The following is a 24,081-nucleotide window of genomic DNA, read 5'->3' as shown; positions in this document are numbered from 1 at the left end:
ACAGCACGGTGCTGAAGGCAGCGGGGTACTCTTTATTATGCTGGAGGGCACCTCCAGGGAGCCCCCCCCCCCATGAGCAGATAGAGGTAGTGGGTACACGGCAGCATCCCTCACCCGTACACACGCTCACCTACAAAAAAGTCTCGTGCCTTACTTAGAGAAGGCGTCCCACCGCATCCTATTTGCATGAATGAGGTGCTCCTGTTTCATTTTTATATAAAACGTATTAACCTCATCACTTAATATAGAAAGAACAATAAAAGATTGTTACCAAAGTCTTCATGTAGTGTATGTAAACATGTCATGTAAACATCACATTTCCTCTCCTCAGATGTCCACACTTCATTTTTCTCAATTCCTATTCATTTACTCATTCCCTAAAACCCCATGTTCTGTAGCTCTGCCCAGCAGGTTATCAAACTTATTTTCATTCCTTGTAATTAGCTACGTCCCCTAAATTCCTTTAAAATCAGGCCTTGCAATAAAGCATTCATTCAGTCACTTTCATTACTCAGATCGAACTGAATATTTGTTTTCGTAGAAAACTGGATTCGTCGTATCAAGCAAAGATAGTAATTCCTTCTCTGATCAACAGCTGCAGAACAGCTAAGGAATCTGTTATGAGGATTAACTTACAAATGTAGTCACTTGCACCTATGGTAACCTAATGCCCTTCAACCCCAAAGTACATTTGAAAAATGTCTGCACATCCTTTTTGTTCTAAAAATTGATATAGCTGCCCCAAATCCATATGATTTCCTCTGGGACCATGCGCATCAAAACATTTTTCTTCCAAAGTGGAAAACTTTCTTTGCTTCTGGATCTCAGCATGTCCTCCACCTTCCAAAGAAACATCTTCTCTGTGCCGAATTAGTATTCTTTTCCACGTTAGTCTTCTTACTCTGAAAGCAAGCAGAGAACTACAAATCTATCCATAAAACACAGACTGTTTTAGCAAATACTATGAAATAGCTATTATCACAAAATCAATACATTTAATTTGTACACAAATTTCTGGACAGAGATAATGGTTCCCTAGCTGGTCACAGGAATGCTACCCACATTTCAAATATTCCCATAAACAGCAGCTTGTTTCATTTTATCTCTGTCAAAAACATTAATGCTTTTTGGTCACAAAATAATTGATGAAGATACAATTTCAATTTCATTCTTCATTTCTGCCTTGCCTGTACTAATTCTCATGTTCTCATCATGCATTGTCACACTCTCTTAGCTGTTACAATCAAACAGTAATGCTTAGTTAGTTTCCACCACATAGTAACATAAATGATGTGAGTAGAATAAAATATGAATGTAAGGCAATATAAACACAAATATCCAAGAAGCTTGGGTTATTGTAGTCCATGGCTATACCACTGACATAAAGAGGAAGATAGAACAGAAATAAATGTGCAAGAATTAGTAACTCTGACTGCTGTATCAAACAGTACAGTGGCTATTCTGAGTTGCAAAAACATTATGATTAAAAAAAAAACTTCTTTGCAGACCTTTGAAGGCTGGAAGGTGGTTGAGCATCCCGCCTTCTGGCCGCATACACAACACATAAAAACACAACATTAAACTACTAACGGCATTTAAGTGTAAAGGAAAACTAACCTTGACCAGAACTCTTCACAGTTACTTTGTAGACCTTCTACACAAACAACTCCTGGTTTCCCTGGCATAGAAAACCCTGACAGAGAGAGCTCCTTCGCCCATTCAATAATATTCTTTCTTTTTTGCTTGTTGTAAATGTGGTGACTGTAGATCCACAATCTAGTGAAAATGACATCCTCTGACTGCGAGGCATTTGATGTCGTCACTGAGGAGGATGAAAGCTCTCTGTCAACGTAAGCAGATGCATGGTCTTTAACCCATTCTCTTGCACTCAACATGCAAGGCTCACCACTGCAGTTTTGCATTAAATATGTTTTTAGATCTGAGTTCAGCTGAATCTGCTGAGAGCGGCTTAATAATGGTGACCTAAAAAAAACAAAAAAAGAAAAAAGTGTAGATGTAATATGTTTATGATATATTGTGTTATTCAAACAGTTTACTTCAAGCTGCCAAAAAAAAAAAATCAGGCCACATGCACTTACTGTTGATACTTAAGTCAAATTAGCTACGCAAAGATCATACATAATATTCGTTGTGCTACCTTATGAGTACGCATATAGTACTACCAATCTGTACATGAGAATCAAGACAAAGGTACATAAGAAGTAAGCCTGGTGACTGAACTAACTTTATATAATGTAGAATGATAGAAAGTACCTCTTTAAAAAGAAAAGTTCCCTGAAAAATAGCCAGAGAGTAACAGCATTTTGACAAGGGAAGAATAAGACCACTGGGTAACTTGTTACTCTTTTAAGTAGTGTTAAGCCTTGTCAGAATGGACACCAGACTTCTTGAGCATCAAACCTGGGAACAACAGCTACATCTGACCCCTTTGTACAGAAGATGGCACTCTTCGCTTTTCACTTTTTTCTCAGTTATTTCTGAAGCAACGGAAGAAATCATACCCTTGTAGGTTTTTTTTCAGCATCATTGTCCTTCTGGCTTAATTTAACAACAAACTAACCAAAAAAGACTGATTTGGGTATTATATCTGTATACTTTCATAACATACCTCACCGTAATTTCTGGTGGAACAGTTGGATATTTAAACGGTAAAGCACAGACCATAGAGAATTCCGCCTAAAAACGATGAAATGTTAGGTTGGAGGAAACCCTAAAACGCCCCAATGATATTTTTAGGATGAGAATTAAAAACCCAACCCCCAAAGCACCCAGACGAACATCTTTACGATACCATCGAGGCACCGGGGCCCTCGGGCTTTACGTTGAGGGTGAACTGGACTTTCGAGGAGGGCATCTCCGCGGCCTCGCTTGCGGCGGCGAGCTGCAGCTCTGCCAGAGCCAGCGGGTCGGTGACGAGGAACTCCTCCCGGCGGGGAAACATGCTGGAGAGCAGCTCCAGCTCCGACACCTGCACCTCGGCTTCCTCGCGGCTGCCCATTCCTGCGGCTTCCTAAGCGAGAAAGAGAAAGCAGGGGGCGAGAAGAGCGGCTTTACCACGGGAAAGAGCTCACCGTGCACCTACTCCTAACCCCACCGGGGGGCGTCGAAGGCTCGGGATCAGGGCGGCAGCTCGGGGCGCCGCCATTACGCCCCGCCATTAACCCGCCCCCTCCCCCTCCAGCACCGCCTCCATGCTCAGGGCGCCGCAGCTTCACCGCCCGCAACTGCGCATGCGCCGCCTATTCCGCCCACTTTCCCCGCCCCCTTACGGCCCCGCCTCCCCGCTTCACCCGCCGCCTCCGCGCATGCGCTGCCCATTCCCCGCCTATCCCCTCCGCCCCGCCGTTCCCTCGCGCTCCCAGCATGCAGCGCACCGGAAGTAGGCGCGGCAGCCGGTGACCGTTGCCCGGCGCTGAGGTGAAGGAGCCGGGCCTCCCCCAGCCGCCATGCGCCGCCCGGCTGCCCGCACCGCCGCGCCGGCAGCAGGTGAGGGGCGGGAGGCGCCGAGCCCGGCCGTGCCCGCGGAGCTTCCCCCGGCGCAGCCGCTCCCCCTCGGCTCGCTTCCGCAGCGCTCCGCTCACGGCCGGGCCGCCTCACGGCTTGGGGGGGGGGGGCGGCTTTTTCTATTGGCTGCGGCGCCTGTCAGTTAAGGCGCTGAGGAGGGTGGGAGCCAATCGGAAGCGGGCGGGGCGGGGCAGGCTGCGCGGCGGGACCGGGCAGCACGTGGGCGGGCGGGGGGGGGGGGGAGGCGTCAGGGTGCGCGCTGCTGGACATGGAATTGGGAGCGAAATTAAAGCCCTGCCGTGCTGCCCCCTGCGTGGGCTGGTTTTAGTGGAAGAGGCTGGAGAGGAGCCTGTCGGACGGGTCTGTCCTCACGCGGCGTGGGTGAAGTGAACCGCGCCGAGTGCTGGTGCTGCCCTGCCGCGCTGCTCGGGGGGGCCGGGGGCTGGGGCTGGGCAGCATGCAAGAGAGAAGGCTCCGGGCGGACCTCTTGGCAACCTTTCTGTACTTAAAGGGGGCTTTTGAAAGAGATGGAGAGCGGCTCTGATCAATCTGTTAATGACAAGACGAGGGGGAATGGTTTTAAACTAAAAGAGGGGAGATTTGGATTAGAGGTTAGGAGGAAATCATTCACTCAGGGCGGTGACGCACTGGCAGAGGCTGCCCAGAGAAGCTGTGGGTGCCCCATCCCTGGAGGTGCTCAAGGCCAAGCTGGATGGGGCTTTGGGCAACCTGGTCTGGTGGGAGGTGTCCCTGCCCATGTCAGGGGGTTGTAACTCGATGATCTTTAATGTCCCTTCCAACCCAAGCCATTCTGTGATTAATGCTTTAGAGTTGCTTGTAAAAGATTGAGTTTTGTAGCTTGTGTGGAATGACAGGCTGTAGTGGGAGTTTATTGGATGAGCTGTCATTTCTCTTTCCAAACAAATTGAATGCTCAGTTGTAAAAGGTGTTACTTCTACTGAAGTGGCTGCCTGGCTGTCATTTAACTGGGTCACCTCTTCTAAAAGCACGCTTCTGAAAAGGTTCTTCCTACGAAAAGCTCTTTGTGGGTATCATGTCTAAATTCTCACAGGCTTACTTGCTCTTTGATCCCCATGGGCTGGCTTCAGTTTTTGGCTGTGACAGCTCCAAGCAGGCAGCTGTTTAGCTGGGGCAGGTGTGGTGCTGAGTTCAAGGTAAGAAGTGGTTTTGAAAGGATGGATGTTACAAGTCAGATTAAGTGGCGTGCTGACACATTTACATGAAGCTGACTTGAGGGGTGGAGAACAGCGTTAGGCAGGTCTGCAAAGGCTGCATAAAACTGCACACACTCAATTTTGAACCTTTCTAGGTTTCATGTTCTCAGTGTACTACAAATGCCAATTTTAATATTTGTGAAGTAAGCCACAGAGCCTTAAAGAATGCAGACTAAAAGATAAAAATCACAGAATGGTTTGGGTTGAAAGGTACCTAAAAGATCATCTCATTCCAACCCCCCCTGCTATGGGCAGGGACACCTCCCACTAGACCAGATTGCCCAAAGCCCCATCCAAGCAGGTGTTGAACACTTGTAGGGATGGGGCATCTACAGCTTCTCCGGGCAGCCTGTGCCAGTGCCTCAGCACCCTCATGGTACAGAATTTCTTCCTTATATCTCATCTAAATTTACCCTTTTTTAGTTTAAAACCGTTACCCTTCATTCTGTTGCTATACTCCATAGCAATGAGCTCCTCCCCAGCTTTCCTGTAGGCCTTCTTTAGGGAGGAGGCTGCTAGACTGGAAGGCCACTATACATGCCATAAGGTTACCCTAGAGCTTTCTCTTCTCCAGGCTGAACAGCCCCAGCTCTCTTAAACTGTCCTCACAGGAGAGGTGTTCCAGCCCTTTGATCATCTTCGTGGCCCTCCTCCGGATCCATTCTAATAGGATCCACATCCTTCTTGTGCTGGGGGCCCCAGGCCTGGATGCAGGACTCCAAGTGGGGCCTCACCAGGGTGGAGGTGGGGGGTGGAATATCCTGCTGTGTGTGTAGTAGCCAAGTTTTTGAAGGGAATCACTTGGCCTAGGGCTCTGTTCAAATGTCACTCTTGTCTAGAAAGGTTTACAGTCATACCAAATACCAGCCCCCATATTTGCTAGTTATGGTGGGAAGGCAATGATAAATTTTCCTGAAAAAAAGGAAACTTATAATTTGGAACTCACATTGGTTTTGGATTTTTAAATGTGTTAAGAGTACTCTCATGCGTCAGGCTTTTAAAAAGATTGAAGGAATTTTCAGTAAAGAAAACCGAAAGATTGTAAATGCAAGAAAAAAACTTGAAGATTTAATAAGGACAAACCCAATTCCATTTCCTAAAATCCCTCTGTTTTTAGTTAGTCTTAAAATTATATAGGATTTTCGATATATAACTTAGTGCACAAGAGGAACAAGGTGGTTGCTTTTGATTTAAGGTCTTAACACTTTTTTTTTTTTTTTGTAATTCACACTGGCATCTTGTCTCTACCACAGTTACAGTTGCTTCATGTTAAAGTATAATTAACTTAATTTCTTTTGAAAATGTCAAACAAGTTAATTCATTTCAAGGGCCATCTCAGCCATGGAAATAATTTATTGTTTAGCAATTATTAAGTCAAACCAAAATGTAATTTCCAATTTCCTATTTTTCCTTGCTAGGTCTTTCTTCTATTTAAAGAAAATCAAGGGCTGCAAATATGGGAAAGAAACGCACCAAAGGCAAAACTGCACAGTCTGATGAGTCTCTGGATATGTTGGGTATGTTTCTTCAGAGAAGTCTTGTAGTCCGACAGGGAAAAAAAAAATAGATCTTTGTTCTGACCTCAAAGAAGGCTTGTGAAGTCTTTGATATTAGAATACCTTTACACTAGGTAGCTTCACTGGCTTTGATGTGGTTATAGAGTGTGGGTTCATATAAATGAAGTCCTTTAAGAATCTTTAGTGTTGCTGCTTTTGTAAGTATGTTATAAAATAATAATAAGGCCTTGGAAACTATTACTCAGATGTTATCTTGTTCTTAGGTCTTTTTGTCCTGGTCTTGTGTTAGCTTCTGTGTCAAAAAGACAAATGGTCTGCTATGACTGTTCCTCATCTTTCTCCAGAAAAAAAATCAGTTATGATGCAACTGCTGATGCCCTATCACTTCTTTGGCTAATAACAGGCTAGCTTACCCTGATAAAGTCCTGTAAAGCTGGAAATGGAAAGTATTGTAACTGCACTGTAGAGTAGCAGCCAAGATATAAACCTTTGTTTAAGAAACAGTGTTGAAGTTGAAGCCTGTGGGTTTTGTTTGTTTTTAACAGCTTAAATAATGCATCTAAATATCTGCATTTGGCTCTTACCGGCTGGTGTTTGTACTGAGATAAAATCCTGTATGCTTGGTCAGAAACGGAACTGTAGGTACAAAACTTACACTTGTTTTAGCTCACGTGAAGAAAAGTTTAGCATGTCAAGGCTGTAGTTGTGCATACAGTCCTCAACAAAGACAGAGCTGTTATGCTGTCTCTGTTTAATCAATAAAAACACCTCTGTAGACCTAAGGCTTAAGACTGTTGAAATACATAAACAACTAAGTAATTCTTCTCAATAAAAGTTTGACAAAAATATGATTTTAACATACTAAGTACACATGATGCTTTCCTAATAGCATGGGTTTCTTTACTCTGCGCTTCTTGACTTTGAGGTAACTATTCATACTGTCAGATATTTGACCTTGTATTTGGAAATGTAGACATTTGTAACTGCAAATAGTGAAGAATGGTAGGCTGCTGATAATAAACATCTAAACCTGCGCTGTATTTAAAAAAAAATCAGAAGTCTTTAAAATATGTTCCTCATTAGTTGTTTTGAAGAACCTCAATCAGCTTGCCATGTCTGTTGTCTGTCACTCTTGATTTCTCAGCATAGGACTTAAGCTTACAGATGGCTTTTCTTCATTCTCAAGTGTCAGTGTAACCAACAGAAAATGAAAACAAGGAAAATTAAAAATAAACTTCTGGTATTTTCTCTTAGCAGCAAATATCTATTCTCAGCAGAGTTCATTTAAATAGGTGCAGGCCCAGAAGATGCAGTCCTAAGTAGGGTGTAAGATTGTAATGCAAAGTGATAGCGATATCGATAGGGTGATTCTGCTATTCTTTTCTACCATAGTCTGCAGCATAATTTCACAGAGACAGCTCAGCTGGAAACATAATCTCCACTTCTGTAGGTAGCTGGGAGCTGCCTTGGAGACTGCAAACCATAGCAGGGGGCTGTGGTTGCTCCCTCAGAGGTGTTGGAACAAAATATTTTTCTGAAAAGTTTTCTGGTGTTTTTGCTAAAGGTCATCATAGATTCTGGTTTTCAGCTTATGTCTTTGAAGCATAGACACGTCTACATTTGTTACGATACCTAGAGCATTCTTGTGCTTTTTATTTTGTAGAACCTACGTGCAGGCATATTCGTAAAGGACTGGAACAAGGTCATCTGAAAAAGGCCCTTGTGAACGTGGAATGGCACGTTTGCCAGGACTGCAAGGCAGACAATAAGACACAAGAGAATTCTGAGGAGGAGACAGACGAAAGCCCTTCCATATGGTTATGTCTAAAATGTGGCCACAGGGTATCTCTTGTTTTCTTGTTATTTCTATTCATATTTTCCAGTGCCTCCTGATATAGCAGAGCAACAGAGTTAAAACTGCTAAACTGTTACAACTTTTTTATTACTGTTATTTTAAAGGTGGTGTTACATGAATGATTTGATATACTTTAGTGTTATGAAAAATGTCAGCTCTGAATTGCAAGTGAAGTACTTAGAAATGCAGTATTTAGAAGCTTGGCACAAAGGCATTTAGCAGACTTAAGGCGAAAATACAGTCTTGAGGCTTACTTTCCTAGAAAGTCCAAATTATTTCTCTAAGAAAATATTAATTTCTGTTAATGCTCCTAATTTTTTATTTTCCCATATTATCTTGTGCTAATACTATTTTATTAAAGTTAGAACTGCATGCTGAAGAGGTTTTATTTTTGTTGTTTTTTTTTTTTTTTTCCTGTTGCATTCTTCAAGCGGTTCAAAGTGAAATTTGTAAATTAGATTTTCAGTGCTCAGGCGACTTTATGGTTATTTTGCACCCAGTGAGGTACTTTTCTCTCTGCAGAAATAACTGTCTTGAAATAGAGCCATCTATTTATTCTAATTAATTGAACATAATTAAACAGTTTTCATTTAAATACTTTATACACTGACTATATATGTTTCATTGATAGTCAACTGGATTTTGTGACACTTCTGGTTATCAACATTATAGGGCTGTGGCAGAAATTCTCCAGAACAGCATGCTTTAAAGCATTACACAACGCCAAGATCAGACCCCCATTGTTTGGTTCTCAGTTTGGACAACTGGAGTGTGTGGTGAGTTTGTCAGGCAACAGTTAACACATAGAAGGCAACAGAGGTTGGGATATAATTTGTGTTTTCTATGTGATTTCTGGGAGTTAACTCTAGAAATGTATATAAATCATTCCACACACAAAAATCCCAGCAGTCTTTGTTAAGATCTGCTGAATAAATATTACTCTTCTGTAAAAATTGTAACTAGAAAACTTTCATAATTGAACCTGGAATTGACCAAGTAGTAAATAATGTTGGTTTAGTATTTTACTGCTTTTGCTTGATCAGATTACTGACAAATGGAAGCATGTTATGTCGCTCTAAATCTTGACTTTTGCCCTCGGGGGAAACTCTTTCCTGATGCACGCTTAATGAAAAAATTGATTCATTTTTTTTCCTCAGTAATTATGACCTCTTCATACCATAGGTATAGTTAAGAAGCACATCTGTAGAATTACAAGGTGCCAGTGGATCTGTCAATATAAATTCTATCTCCCTGGTAGTATTTCCTTCTCTTAAAAGAAATAGTGTTATTATGGAAGGGAGAACCTTAATATTCTAAATGGTGCCATGCAGAAATATTGTATCTGACATAGTTTTGATTTTGCTTAAATTCACCTCTTTCTAAACCTACCGTTTGTTCATTTTATATAACGTGATCGAGTAAAGAGATAATGTATCGCACATATGTGTGATGACTAGTGTTTCCATTGTACTCTAGAACAGAAATGGACATAGCTAGAAATACATATTGCTAATGAATTAGTTTATTTTTGTGATTTTTAAATCAGCATTAAAAATCTGGGTTCTAAACACTTCATTTTCTCAGTTCTAAAATCTCTAGTTTTTAAATCAACTTACTTGTGAATGAGAGGAAGTTATTTAAGCAAGGTATTTTGCTTCCTTCTACAATTTTTCATTTGTACAGATTTGTCCAAGAGGTTATTCACAGGATGGTATATGGGGTGTAAATTATTGTTATAAATCAGTACTACAATCCAGAACTATATTTCACCCTGGGATTAGTACGCAAAAGCAGTTTTAATCAGAATTTATTAATTCTACAAATGTATGAGTAAATGTCTGCAGTGTGCGTGCATACATGATTGAAATTGTACTTGAATAATACCTGTAAACTGCTAAAGAAATGGTTTTGAGCATGGAAAGAAAGAGGAGAGTTCTAGTAATTCATTAAGTTATGCTATTTTGGGGTTACAAGTGCTACGTTTTCAGTATGCCTTTCACCCATTGGTCAAACAGGCATCATTATCAATCTCTTGATAATTTCAAGTCTTTTAATCTTTCAACTTTCAACTATTTTTTTTATTTATTTTGTTTAAAAATTGCCCATGGAAGTAACTATTGTATGTTACTCCAGGAGCAAGAATGTCAGTCTTGTTAATTATTAAAAAAAAAAAAAAAAAGAATAAATACGTACTCAAGGATTCTACAGGTAGTGCCAGTTTTTGTTTTGTTTTGTTTTTCTCTCATTGAGACATGAAAAAGCTGGAATATTCTCAGCAAATACTGAGGATGCTAGAGATACAGGAAAGCAATTTACTGCAGACTTCTGCTGTTTTTAAGATCGGAAACTAGTCTGACTTAAGGTAATCCTGAGATCTGCTAAATGCATTTGTGCCTAATAACTGTAATTGATGTGTTTCAAAGTGCAGAAGTATTTGTGTTCTCTTCAAAACCTTTTGTGACCTCTTCAAAGAGTTGATTGTGCAAAACTACAAAATTGGTACATACAACTCTCCTTATGCTGTATGCGTTCTGGCAGAATTTAACTCTTACTCAAGCCTTTATTACCTCAGCTTCTCTCACAATTTTGTTTAAAACAAATTAGTGGTCTAACCATCTGTTTTCTTTCTCTGTAAAAAGATTAACAGGTTTATATCTGCAACAAAAGAGCAAAATAAAACTTTAAAAAAGGCATTCAGGACTAATGGAGCACTCTTTTCCAGTTTAAATATAGTGAACACTTTGTTGGCTAGAATAAACAGATTTTTTTTTTCCATGCTATAAAATTGGCAAATAGTTTCCTATGGGGCTGATAACTCAGTTTCTTTATGTAGGCAAACTTTGCCCAGCTACTTTTGCATGTAGCATAGGTTTGTAAGAACATCTTTTAAGGGTCTAATTTATGTTTGCAGGTCATCACTTTCAATCACTAAAATTGTTCAATGAAGATAATTTTTAACTTACTTTCTTAATGAGAAGTAAATCGAACACTTCTGTAAGAATTCAAAATCTAAAGAAAACAGAAAACCACACACACAAAACAAACCTTGCAATTTTATAACTTTGTGTAATAAATTTCATCAAACAAGTAAATAGTTGAGGAATTGAAATAGAAAAAAATAGAACTAATTGTTTTTCTCTTTTGGGGGTGGGTGGGCTGATACAGGTGCTACATATGTGATAATGAAGTTCCATATAGTACTTCAACACGGTTGGGCCAGACGGTGGAATATGTTAAAAAACAAGTTTGTCATGACTCATCACGTTCAGGTAAGTGACTATAGTATATAGACAGTAAGTCAGAAAGTCCCTTTAATGCAGCAGACAGTTCTGTAAATCAAGAATGTACAATAATTAGTTTCTGGAACACTTTATGGTCCATTAAAAAGCAAATTTATTCCTTTATGTTTTTCTTTGTCAGAGTTCTGAAATCATAACATCCTAGCCCACTTAATCTGACCAGGACTTTGTTTAGTGTACCCATATCTTTTAGAAACCAGAAATACAGGAATGAGAGGAGAAAAAAAATAAGTATGACATTTGTCTGTTCAGTGAGTTAGGAATTGACTCTCAGTATTCAGGAGTGTCATATTTATTCATCCATATTGCTCAGCCTTTCTTGAGATTTGAGGAAAAACATTAAATTGTCATTAAACAACTCCCATAGTTTCCACAGCATGCTGTGGTCTGTAAAACTCTCTCTCTCTACAAGGCACTTCCACTGGAATACTTGGAAGTATTTGCATATCAAAATACCTTAACTCAAGGCTACCAAAATTTAGGCTCTTTGGAAAACAGATCACACGTAATCCACCAATGCTCAGTAGTCATCTCTGAGTACTTTTTTCAGGAATCAGCTGATTTACCACAAGGAATCAGAATCTTTGGGTGCGTTTCATCAGTCTTTACCAAAGAGGTGGTTTCTCTACATTTAAAATTTGAGCTTAAATTGGTTGCCACGATATTTTTTTTTCTTAGATTTGAACAAGAGTGCTGATGAATACCTGGATGCAGTTGTCTGTTTCAGGTTTTCCAGCTGTTTTCTTGTTCATCTGCAAAGATTGCATTGCCCATTCTCCTTGTTTTCTCTGAGCTGTTACTACATTGTCTTAAGTCAATCTTGGCTCACAGCCCTGTACATTGGAAAGATTATCAAGGCTAAACTGTTAAACTGGTAGAACCACTACAGGTGTTACTCTGAAAACTACCTAGAGTTCATTTATGGTTTTGTTAACAGGTCATTGAATTTTTGAGCTGTACAACAAGTTAATAAGGGGTAAATATCTAATGTCTTGAAGAGCATGGACCTCCCAGTTTCATCTATTTAGATGAATGTACTCTCATCAGAGTTCTTTGTCAGTGGGAAACCTGCGTGTTTAATTTCAGACAATAAGGCCATGTCAAGAGGGGTATTATCTCAGATGTCATCTTATTGGTTATTGTAGAAACCCCTAACATAGAGGATGGTGCAACAAGAATGAAATCTTAAATAACACATGCTGAGTTTCAGAAATTGTTGGCGTTAATGGCTTGCGAACTAAGTGTCATGTTTAAATTCTATGCTGCTCTGGAATGGCTTCAAATGTTTGTTTGCTTGTTTTAGACTAAGTGTTAGGAGTTAAGAAATTAAACCAGTAGTGTTGCAGCTATACAATTACAGAATTAATTTTATTATGTTTAAATTTTAAACATTATAGATTGCTGCTGCCTGTAACAACTTTTTCCTATCCCGTTCCTTGTTTCTGGGTTAATATATGTCTGTTCGATTGTTCCAGCAGAAAAACAGCAAGAGAATAAAGACTTTGGAAATAAAAAGGTAGAAAAAGACAACAGAAATGAGCAAGAAAAAGAAGTCTCTCTCAAAGAAGAGAATTCTCCTTCAAATACTAACTCAGAAGTGACTGTTAAAGGACTTAGTAACCTGGGGAATACGTGTTTCTTTAATGCAGTGATGCAGGTACAGTAGTTACTGCTGCTTTTAAAAATAATTTAGTAGAACAAGAAAGGAGTTACAAAAAAAAATGCAAAAAAAAAAGCGCCTTCTTTACTGTACAGTGGCACAACTCAAATATGATTTTTATCTGCCAAGAATGATGGGTTCGTTTTAAAAATAGTGTGTTGGCCCAGAACAGTATGAAGGAATGGAGCTGCAGGTTCAGACTTGCACTAAGTGAAGATGTAACCAATTGCCTCGTCTTTGAGGGACAGCATCTTTTCTTTATAGAGATTAAGCATGCCAACTTCCTAATTTAGTAAAAAAAATAAAAATACAGTCTGGTTCATCACCCTCATCGACCTCTTAGAATGTGCGAGATTAATAACCGAAGACTATGGGTGTTTACTGAAACAAAATACTCTCTCTCAGCAACAGGAAAATCAAATAGAGGTCAATATTAACTGCATGAGCATATTGCATTGCCATCTTGTGTGTCTTGGATGTGAGTCAAGAATTGTTTGGATAAAATGAGCTTCCTTTTTCTGTATGTATTCATTCAGCAAATGCATTCTTGATACTGAAGCTTTACTTGAGCAAATTTTACTTTTGTAAAAATTTTTACCCATTGTACTTGCAGGTTTTACTAAATACAATTCATTTTTACTTGTTAACATGTTTTAAACCAAGGAAATAGTTACCTTTTACCTTTTGACTTAAAACCAGATAGTAGTACGTTTAGGGTTTCTGCAACCTAAAGTAATACACAAAGAGGATAGTTGCAAGTCCTGTCAGCTCTATGTAATTTATCTTTAGCTGTTAAGCATTGTTAGAATTTCCAAAGTTGTGTCCATGGTAGAAGTTACCGTTCTAGTCCTGTTTGGCGAAAATAACTTGCCGTTAATCTGGTTGCCACAAATTTCATGGCAAATGGAGCTCCTTTGCCCATCGTCTTGTTCCCTGGCTACCAATCCTTTGTCTGTCTTTTTTCTTCTACAGAACTTATCACAAACTCCAGTCCTGAGGGAGCTGCTCAAAGAAGCTAAAATGCCTGACACGACAGTTAAAATTGAGTCACCTGAATTATCTATGGTATATAAGCTTCAGCCTCCATAGTGGTTTTTTTTTGTTTTTTTTTTTTTTCCCGATTCTGTTAAAGAAACAAACAATACTCTGTATTTTAAAGCTGTTTAACTTAAAATGTTTTACGTTGTTAGTGTTTAAAATGTAAAATTGGTGGGAATTTCACCATTGAATTTAATAGACCTACTACTGAAGTCAGTAGTGCCCTTTCAGTTCTAAAGTGATGAAAATACGTAACTTTTGATAGTGTAATTTGTCTAAATGCAACATAGGAAACTAGAGGATGTCTTCAGCACTAACTTAAATAATGCATGTATCATTACAATAGAGATTTGGCTGGGAAAGAAGGGTTGTGCATTCTAAGAAATTGTAGAATTTTCCTGACTAAAAGCAAGAAATACAGAGTTGCAATTAAGCAAGAAATAGGTAGGGACTCTTAGCCCAGTGCTTTGATATTGTGTGATGAGAAACCATTTCTTGTTTGTTTTTTGTTAGTTTAACATACTGCAATTTTGGAATTTAGTCAGTTTGGAATTTCAGACAAGGAAAAACTTAATTCTAGAAGGATCTGCCATCAAATTAAGGCCAAACAATTCTATTGCTTTTGTTTAAAACAGGAACCTCAGCTAATAAAACTAGATCCGCCAGGTCCTTTGACGTTAGCCATGCATCAGTTCCTGACAGAAATGCAAGAGACAAAGAAAGGGGTGGTTACCCCTAAGGAACTTTTTGCTCAGGTTTGTAAAAAGTGAGTATCTGTATAATTGCATGGTATAGTGAGTATGGAAAAAAAAAAATGTTAGTTGTTTAAACAAAGGTCAGTTTTCTTCTTTTTCTTGATCTCACATCACAGCATGTAAAATTTCCATAATAAGTAAAAAGTTTTGGAAAAAAAAAAGGATAAAGAGCCAAAATATAAGTGAATAGAAGTAAAATGAAAGATACCCAGCGATATGCTCAGATTGTCTAGCCTTACATTTTTAGAAACTAGTGTACTACATTTGTTGTTCTTGTATACATGAATGCTTGAGACTATGTTTCTGTATGTTTGGAATGAATTGTTTTTTACTTTGTCTATCTCTAAGGTCAATTATGCTTTTCATTTATCAATTTACACTTCAATTAACAGAGCAATACGATTTAAAGGTTATCAGCAGCAAGACAGTCAAGAATTGCTTCGTTACTTACTTGATGGCATGAGAGCAGAAGAAATCCAAGTGAGTGTAATTCCACACTTGCCTATACCTTTCCTCCTACCCCAGACCAAGACTTTCTCCCCATCTGAGGGGAGAAAAAGCATTCTTTCTCAGACAAGTCAACCCCTTGTAGAGTGCTTTGTGCTGCCCATAAGCACTTGCAGCATATTACAACGGAAGTGTAGCATGTGACAACCTCTGAGTAGTACAGTTGCAAAGGAGCAACCACAAGTATTGTGATTTTAATTTTACAAAAGAATATTCAAAGAAAGAAATTTGTTCTTGGCCTGTATCTCTTAAAGATTGCCCTTGTTGTGTAAGTTTCAAAAGCAATGGTGTTTTCTGCGTTTCTGGAAAGCAATATACTGGCTATTCTCTATGTTCTTCTAGTAAAATCATGTATAAAGGTTCAGTTTTGTTCTAAAGGGTCTTTGGTTGATTTTACATTTTTCATATAAATGTCTGTTGACCTTCAGGAAGTAGATTGACTTGTCCAAAACTACAGAAATAATAAGTTGGAGCATGTGCAGTCATCCTAAATCACATCCTTTTGTGTTCATTTCTGAAAAGTCTGAAAGAACACTTGTGGGAATCCCATGGTGTTCTTGTTTGTGTTTTTTTTTTTTTTTTTTTAATTGTCCAGATCTAATTTTGAGAAGTATTTCATCCCTGCCCCTTGCTATGGGCCTGGACACCTCCCACCACACCAGGTTGCCCAAAGCCCCATCCAAGCAGGTGTTGAATACTTCCAGGGATTCACAGAGAGAAGGCTCTGGGGAGACCTTACCTTTTCTGGGCAACCTGGTCCAATGCCTCACCACCCACCCTCATAGTAAAGAACTTCCTAATATCTTATATAAACTTTATTTTTTGTAGTTTAAATCCATTACTCCTTGTCCTATCACTGCAGTCCCTGATCAAGAGTATCTGCACTCCCTGATCAAGAGTCCTTCCCCAGCTTTCCTGTAGGCCCCCTTTAGGAAGGTTGCTGTAAGGTCTCCCTAGAGCCTTCTCTTCTGCAGGCTGAACATGCCCAGCTCCCTCAGCCTGTCTTCACAGGAGAGGAGCTCCAGTTCTCTGATTATCCTCATGGCCCTCCTCTGGACTCATTGTAACAGGTCCATGTCCTTCTTCTGTTGGGGCCCCAGGGATGAACCACAGTGCTCCAGGTGGGGTCTCATATGAGCAGAGCAGAGGAGAGGAGAATAACCTCCCCCTCCCTGCTGGCTTTTGATGGATACTTAGAATACAGTTGGCTTTCTGGGCTGCAAGTGCACATTGCTGGCTCACGTCAAGCTTCTCATCCACCAGAATCCCCAAGCCCTTCTCAGGGCTGCTTCCAATCCATTCTTCACCCAGCCTGTGTTTGTGCTTGGGATTGCCCCAGCCCAGATGCAGGACTTTGCATTTGGCCTTGTTGAACCTCGTGAGGTTCTCACGTGCCCACCTCTCAAGCCTGTGCAGATCCCTCTGGCTGGCGTCCCTTCCCTCCTGCGTGTCGACTGTACCACACAGCTTGGTGTCATCAGTAAACTTGCCGAGGTTACACTTCATCCCACTGTCCATGCTGACAACAAAGATGTTGGAAGTCTTTTAACATAAAGATGTTAAAATATTTCTTAAATACTAATTGTAATATTATGGTGTATTTATTGATTGGTTGGCTTTTTTTTAATATCAAAACGTGAGAACTGTTGCATCTTTGTAGGCAGTTGTGTTGTTTGTATTGATTTTCTTAATTACTAAAGATTTTCTTTCTCCATGTGAATCATTTTGTAAAGCTAACTGAATTAGTTTAAGAAATTGTGCAATGTCAATTTGTTCTGAAAATTTCAGCGAGTAAGTGTTGGAATACTGAAGGCCCTGACCGATTCTAACAAACAAAATGAAGAAGAACTGAAAACAAAAATTAAAGGTAAAATACGTGTCAGTGATGATGTGATAACTGTACATTTTTCTTTTCATTCAAGTAGGCAAACTAGTGGTAACAGTTATGACTAAAAGATACATATTTAATAAGCAGATTTATGCTACATCTTGAATATGTATGTATCTAGAACATAAGGCTTGTAAATGTTAAATATTCTGTTTAAAGGTTTTACTGACTTCAGTGGCATATCTTTTATAATAAGAGTAAAAGAGAGTTGATTCTACAGTCATTATACATTAAAAGATGTTTGGGTAGTTTTTAATTATTCAAATACTATGAAAGAAGTTAAGATATTAGCACATGAATGTAATGACTTGCTCCATCCTTATAGCTCATTATTACTCATCAGTGCTGTCAAAAACAAGTTTGTTGGATTTTTATTGCTGTTAAAAAAAAAAACACACAACACTGAACAGAAGAATGTTTAAACTTTTCAACATGACTTGGGTTAGAAGATGAAGAGCAAGTTTAAGTGCAGAGTATGTGCTACACGGGAGAGATAACTTGAGGAAATTAGCTTCAGACAGTTGTCTGAGTTAAATCCGGGGAGAAAACAGGAACTCCTACTGGGATATAGTAGTTCTAAGAAAATAAAAAATGCATTTGACTTCAGAAAGCAGTGAAGTTGTCAGTTCAGTCAAAGTGTCTTCTGTAAATGTGTTTTCACACCCATACCTTTAATATATAAAAGGATCTTAAATTAAGAATCTTGCTGTACTTCCTAAGTAAACTAGAACAGGCACTGACACATGCTATGTATGTTTTACATACTGCATTTTTAATTTGGTATGTTATCATTAAATTATATATTATACGCAATATTACTAACTTTACTATATACTTTGTCAATTTTCAGAATATGAGAAGAAAAAGGGAATGAAAAGTTTCATAGATCGAATCTTTGGTGGAGAATTAACCAGTACGATTATGTGTGAGGAATGCAGAACAGTAAGTAAACTGCCTGCCTTAAATACCCAAGAGCATGTTTTTATGTAATCCACAGAACTCCAGAGTAACTATTTGTAGAAATAACTGCAGTTAGAGAGAGTTGCTTCAGTTAATGTTTCTGAGTTGACTAGCTACATGCTTTTTGAAGAGGGGCATGGTTTGGCTGGAATCTTCCTTTATAGCATAAGGGAAGAAAATCTTCCAGTTCCTTTCAAAAGAGTTCCATAAAAAAGAGGGCAGCAGCATTAGCAATCTGCCTCTGCCAAAAAAAAAATTACTCAGATTCCTGGTGAACACCTTCCAGTGGTGCCAACTGTAGAGTGGATGAATTGTTCTGTTTAAGCAGAATGCTGCTGGTAACTCTCTTTTTCCCTCAGACTATTAGGTCTCAATTTTTCACATGGGAATGATTGTGGGGTTGTGAGGAAATAAATAAGGAAGAAGGCACTGCAGGGATAATGCATCCTGAGAACAAACTAATTACAGATATTAGTGAGTGGGCTAGATGAATATCCCAGTTGATCACAGAATCAATCCCATAGGCACTAAATTGGGTTCCCATGTGCTAGGCTACAAGAAAACCAAAACTTGGGAAACCATTTCTTACTTCTGGAGTAACGTGACTGGTAGATTTTGGTCATGAGTAGTTATCTACATTTACCAACAGCTTTGTTTTACATTTGTACGCACAAGTAGAAGAATGCTTTGAATGCAAACGAAGATACATACAGATAAGCCTATTGACAGCAAGCCAGCCAATTCCAAAAAATTAAATTGGACTGTTTAATGTTCATTTAAAGGTGTCCTTGGTCCATGAATCTTTCCTTGATTTGTCACTTCCTGTACCAGATGATCAGGTAAGAAACTGTACGTGTTTTATTTCTGACTTGTTTTCATATAAGCAAATAAAACTACCTTTATTCTATAATCAGGAGGGAATTAATGTATGCAGCTTTCTAAATGTGCGTTTCAGAAGTTAAAATAATAAATTTGTCCCCAAAAGGTAGAAAATAAGATTTTCAGGAGAGTTATTCATGTAAGTTGATCTGTTTTGGTTTACATGATTGATCTCAAAAACTGACACTCAAAAAATTGATTTCTCTGGGTTTCATACTGGCAATCTGCATATATAGTATGTCAGATTTGCCATGTAGCACTGCTCACACAAGAACTAAGGAATGCTTTTTGAAATAAAATCCCCTCAACTAAAGGGTTCATGTCATCTGCAATGAACAAATTCTGCTTTAACAGAAGCAAATAAAGGACAGTACTACAAATTATACGGCGCACAGTTCAACTGAAAATGTCTGCACTTGAATGAAATACTATTCCTCAGTGAATTTAATTAATTACCTTTGCCTCTAACAGATAAATGTCTTTTTATATGTTCAGAATTCAGCCTTGATAGGCATACTTTTTGATACTGTTTCACGTGGACTCCTTCTGGAGTGAGATGACCCTTTTGGGCATTATGGTGTTAGGCATACGTTACAGTCAGTGAAATGTTGTATTTTGAGCTGAAAACTCAGATAACATCCCTGAAGTTTTCTCTGAAATTCTATGTTGTTATTCAGGACAGTAACATATCTATTTCTGTGGTTGTGTTTTTTTTAATTATTATTTGTTTTTTTATTTGTGTGTAGAAAACAAAAAATACAAATGAGAGAAATGCTAAAAAAAACAAAGAGAAGGAATCTGAAGGTGAAGAAGAGGATAAAAATGATGGCTGTTATATTAAACAGAGAGATGAGCCCCTTGGTACAAGTAAGCACCTTCAGAAAAAAACAAAGAAACTGGCCAAAAAACAAGCCAAGGTTGGTTTTGATAAACATTTTACTTATATTAATAAAGCACTTGCAACTTATGGTAAAAAAATAAATTCTTTTTGCTTCCTCAGTTGAGACAGAGGAGGAGGGGATGGCTTAGAATTTTTCCTCTGTCAAATGCACAACCATGACGATCAGTTGTATGTATGTCATAGCTATGAAGAAGTTACATGCTCTGATAATAGTTGCCATGAAAGGAATAAGATAATATTCAGAGGTGTAGTGGGGGCTATATCTGAGCAAGGGTAAATTCAATGTTAGTTAAACTGATGACCTCAGGTTATGAAATCATAGATAACTTCCCCCTTTGACACCTATGACATACAACAAATAATTTGATAAAGAAATGGCTGGAAATGCTTAATATCATTGAAACTTTTTATATGCTTATACGTTCTATCTACCAATTTGCAGAGCCAGCGCCGCCTGCAGAAGCTCCAAGGAAAAGTACTTCAATTGGCAGATATCTGTGCTACTGAACAGTCAGAAAAAGATGCAGAATATAACCAGGAAAGAGAGGCAGATATTAACTCTGAAACTCCTGATGTGAAGCAAGAAGAGGAGTCATCAAATGACTGCAAAGATCACTGCTTAACTCACGAAGACTTAAGTATAGAGGGAACTGAAAGAGAAGTTCAGAATATGCTTGAAAATACAGGAAAACCAGAACAAGAGTGTGCAGAAAAGGAGTCTCTCATGGATCTCCCTACAGAAGCTTTAGATTCTCCTGTGAAGCTTGTCAATGGCCTTGACAACCTATCTTTGAAAGATGAGGATGATGAAAATGAAGATGAGGAAGGGCTTGCTACTGACTTCTCAAAAATACACTTGAATGATAATGTTGAATCGGATATGAGCATCTTAAATGACCTTCAAACTTGTGAAGTACTGACGGAAGATCCCGAAATGGCATTTTGTACTCTTGCAAACAGGGAAGACCTGAACCCAGAAGAAGGTTCAATACATCACTGTTTGTATCAATTTACCCATAATGAGAAACTTAGTGAGAAGAATAAACTACTATGTGATGTATGTACGCAGAGACATTGTGGACCAAAGAACATGAAAAGTATGATAAATTATCTTTTTTTTTTTTTTTTTTTTTTTTAACAAATTTAGGAACCCATATGAGAGCCGATTACTATATAGTGCTTGGGTGGTTGATGGGGCTGTTCCTAAAACAGTATTTATGTAACTTCAAACTTAGCATGTATCAGTAGAACAGTATTTATTGTGCAGGTTGTGAGAACCTCTTCTACACAGGCTAATACAAATTCTTAATTGAGCAGAATAATGGGCTCACAAGCTTGTGTACAGAATAATGACTAGAACAGAAGAATGGTCAGAGAGGAGTGGGTTTGGTTTGGGTTTTGGGGTAGCGCGGTCATTGCAATCTAGAAATTCATTTTGTGGATGAATGTAGAGAGTGGTTATTTACCAGATGACTTCTGTTCCTTTCTCAAATATGAAACTTCTCTTGTAACAGTCATAGGGAAATCATGTTGATGTTTGCTCAGAAGACCAGTGGAAGAAAGCTACATGCAGTTTCTGAGTTGTAAAGAGCATGTGAGAATTCATCCTGCTTTTGCTGATGCTGCTTAGACGTGATGTGAGCAGCTACTTTTGTGACATGGGAGCTGCAGGATGGCAGTTTCACAGTTCGTGTTAAAGGGGAATGTTCAGTTTCTCATTCACTATAGCGGATGACATTGTAACAGTATAAATAGTGAAAATAAATTAGTGATGTAACATTTCTTTAGATATTAATTGATGGTTTTTCTGTTCTACAGGTGAAAAGAAGTATGTTTATACTAATGCCAAAAAGCAAATGCTAATCTCTCTTGCTCCTCCAATTTTAACTCTTCACTTAAAAAGATTTCAACAGGTAACAAACAGGTTGTTATTAAAAAAAAAAAAAAAAGTGTGTGTCCAGTATATATATATGCATATAGCTTAACTTAAATCTAACGTTAGCACGTTTCCATTTTCCTATAAGCCTGCTTTTTATTTTTTTTATTTTTTTTTCCTCAGCATTTGGGAGGTAGTTGTGTGCAGGGTTGTTTTTGTTTGGTAGGTTTTTGTGTTTTCTTTTTGTGATTGGTAGGGACTGGGGCGTTCATTTCCAGGGGGAAAAAAAAATGTTCTATTAATAATTGAGGCAACACTTTTTGGGAGCTTACTTGAAATGTGTTCCTTCACTGAGGTTACTACTTACTGTATTAAGTAGTATGTTAGCATTGTTTCCTGCATCTACATCCATTCCTAACTCTTGCATTTCCATACAGATAGAATAGGATTCCTTACTAAATGAATTAACAAAAAGGCCAGTTGAATGGAAAACAATACAACTGAAGTCTTATTTATAGACACCAAAGTGACGTGACTTACCTTTTTCCTCAAATTCTTGAAAAACTTTAAATTTAGGGCTTTAACTTTTCAAGAAGAAAGATAGAAAATAAATAGGATTAGGAGACAGCATTGCCTTTTCTCAGTTTAAAGCCATTAAGTATTTTGACTGAAATGCTTAAAATAAATAAATAAGGGAGGTAACTTAGCAGATGAAAAGCATTCCACAGAGAAAATGAAATGTGTAGGATATTTCAAGAGACTCATACAACTAAGGAAAAAATATTTGTCATCTCTTACTTTGCTTTTCCAGTTTGTTACTGGAAGATTATTTGAATAAGGTGAGAGTAGGAGTTTTGTCAGTTTTGGCAATCTAAAATTAGATCATCAGGCATGCTACAGTGTCCAAAAAGCAAGAGATCTCTTCATAGTTACATGAGTACATAGTACCTGATGGTTTTAATGTGCTACACTTAACATTATGGATTTTTCCTCTCCTTCCTGTCTGTTTAAGGCTGGATTTAATCTACGGAAGGTTAACAGGCATATCAAGTTTCCAGAAGTGATTGACTTGGCTCCTTTCTGCACAGTTAAATGTAAAGTAAGTGGAAAAACAGTCAAATTTTCCTTTCCCATGTTTTAATATGCTTTCACAGTTAAGCTGCTTAGCAGAATCTGTGTAGAATGCTCATCACGTTATTGTGTGCTAATACAAATTGGAAGTGCAATTTGTACTTGAGCCTCTCAGTGTATTTCCATTGATTACAGTTGTAGCACCTTGCATGGACCTGTAATGACAACTTCCCTTTCACTGGCAAACAAATAGAAGTGTTTACTTTCTAGCCTGTTTAGAATCCAGTCCCTGACTGACATACATGTACCATAACTTTCACTTTTACAGAATGTGGCCGAAGGGAGTACAAAAGTATTATACTCTCTCTATGGAGTTGTTGAGCACAGTGGAACAATGAGGTCTGGGCACTACACTGCTTATGCTAAAATGAGAAATATGAACAAACATCTGTCTGATCTTGTCCTTAAAGGACAATCTCCTGAAGGTAAATAATTACAAGTATTTTTACAAATTACTTCTTACTGCCAAACAGTAACAGGATTAAGTACTTCAGTTCCTAGTAATAACTTTATCTCCTAAATTCTTACTTTGACAGCTTTAGAAACTGAACCAGTAAAAGGACAGTGGTTCCACATCAGTGATACCCATGTACAAGCTGTGTCTCTATCAAAAGTGCTGAGTTCACAAGCCTATCTCCTGTTCTATGAGCGACTGCTCTAAATCAGAGAAACCTTCTTGCATCCATCTTAAACAGCCTGAAAGAAGGCAGGAACTTGCAAATCATGTTAACATGTTGGGGCTAACTACAAGAATATACTTTGCTTCTTAAACACACTGACAAATGGTTAACTTATACTTTTTCCAATGTTTTCACTACTTTTAAATAAAAGTCTTTTTTCAAAATTACAGCTTCAGGTTTCTAGTGAGTAATGTGTGTGGTGCTACAGGCAAGCAACTGCTGCTTTCTTAGTCTCTTGCAAGTGCTGTACATTTCAGCAATTCTTTCACTTTACAGTGACCAGTAATAATTTTGAACTAATTGGCTCAGTTACATCTGTATGTATTTTAGAGCCTCTTACACTTAGAACACACTTCTTTCTTTCTACACCTCACA

General features: G+C 38.5%; 2 protein-coding genes across 4 annotated transcripts; one reads left to right on the top strand and one right to left on the bottom strand.

Annotated features, from left to right (window-relative positions):
- Positions 1 to 12: 12 nt before the first annotated feature.
- RWDD2B (RWD domain containing 2B) lies at positions 13 to 3,530 on the bottom strand. The gene is made up of 5 exons (XM_068689770.1): positions 3,396 to 3,530; positions 2,813 to 3,031; positions 2,630 to 2,697; positions 1,618 to 1,983; positions 13 to 902 (listed from the first exon to the last, which is right to left on the bottom strand). Exons 2-5 carry the CDS (start codon positions 3,017 to 3,019, stop codon positions 665 to 667), a joined length of 879 nt encoding a protein of 292 aa, XP_068545871.1. The 5' UTR covers positions 3,020 to 3,031; positions 3,396 to 3,530; the 3' UTR covers positions 13 to 664.
- Positions 3,370 to 23,875, top strand: USP16 (ubiquitin specific peptidase 16). 3 transcript variants are annotated; one of them, XM_068689735.1, is made up of 18 exons: positions 3,370 to 3,507; positions 6,179 to 6,277; positions 7,941 to 8,119; positions 8,805 to 8,908; positions 11,298 to 11,401; positions 12,910 to 13,088; positions 14,064 to 14,156; positions 14,765 to 14,895; positions 15,277 to 15,364; positions 17,180 to 17,258; positions 18,130 to 18,221; positions 19,022 to 19,078; positions 19,865 to 20,035; positions 20,462 to 21,116; positions 21,838 to 21,932; positions 22,908 to 22,994; positions 23,295 to 23,451; positions 23,563 to 23,875. In XM_068689735.1, exons 2-18 carry the CDS (start codon positions 6,217 to 6,219, stop codon positions 23,685 to 23,687), a joined length of 2,457 nt encoding a protein of 818 aa, XP_068545836.1. In that variant the 5' UTR covers positions 3,370 to 3,507; positions 6,179 to 6,216; the 3' UTR covers positions 23,688 to 23,875. The 3 variants fall into 3 exon arrangements, with proteins under 3 accessions (XP_068545836.1, XP_068545817.1, XP_068545827.1); XM_068689716.1 differs by having other exon boundaries at positions 12,907 to 13,088; XM_068689726.1 differs by lacking the exon at positions 3,370 to 3,507 and adding an exon at positions 3,768 to 3,885 and having other exon boundaries at positions 12,907 to 13,088.
- Positions 23,876 to 24,081: the final 206 nt, after the last annotated feature.

Source organism: Anas acuta, chromosome 1, assembly GCF_963932015.1.
Source record: "Anas acuta chromosome 1, bAnaAcu1.1, whole genome shotgun sequence".
In the NCBI taxonomy this organism is placed as follows: domain Eukaryota; kingdom Metazoa; phylum Chordata; class Aves; order Anseriformes; family Anatidae; genus Anas; species Anas acuta.
The sequence above is the reverse complement of the archived record's forward strand: the minus strand, read 5'-3'. Positions and strand labels throughout refer to the sequence as shown.

What these genes read in the sequence shown, in the direction of transcription:
- USP16 (XM_068689716.1), top strand. Translation starts at nt 6,217, where the DNA reads ATGGGAAAGAAACGCACCAAAGGCAAAACTGCACAGTCTGATGAGTCT. An exon ending in TGAGAGCAGAAGAAATCCAA is followed by an intron (nt 15,365 to 17,179) that starts GTGAGTGTAATT and finishes TGAAAATTTCAG; the next exon opens with CGAGTAAGTGTTGGAATACT. An exon ending in TTCCTGTACCAGATGATCAG is followed by an intron (nt 19,079 to 19,864) that starts GTAAGAAACTGT and finishes ATTTGTGTGTAG; the next exon opens with AAAACAAAAAATACAAATGA.
- RWDD2B (XM_068689770.1), bottom strand. Translation starts at nt 3,019, where the DNA reads ATGGGCAGCCGCGAGGAAGCCGAGGTGCAGGTGTCGGAGCTGGAGCTG. An exon ending in CCACCAGAAATTACGGTGAG is followed by an intron (nt 1,984 to 2,629) that starts GTATGTTATGAA and finishes TGTTTTTTTTAG; the next exon opens with GTCACCATTATTAAGCCGCT. An exon ending in TGTGAAGAGTTCTGGTCAAG is followed by an intron (nt 903 to 1,617) that starts GTTAGTTTTCCT and finishes GCTTGCTTTCAG; the next exon opens with AGTAAGAAGACTAACGTGGA.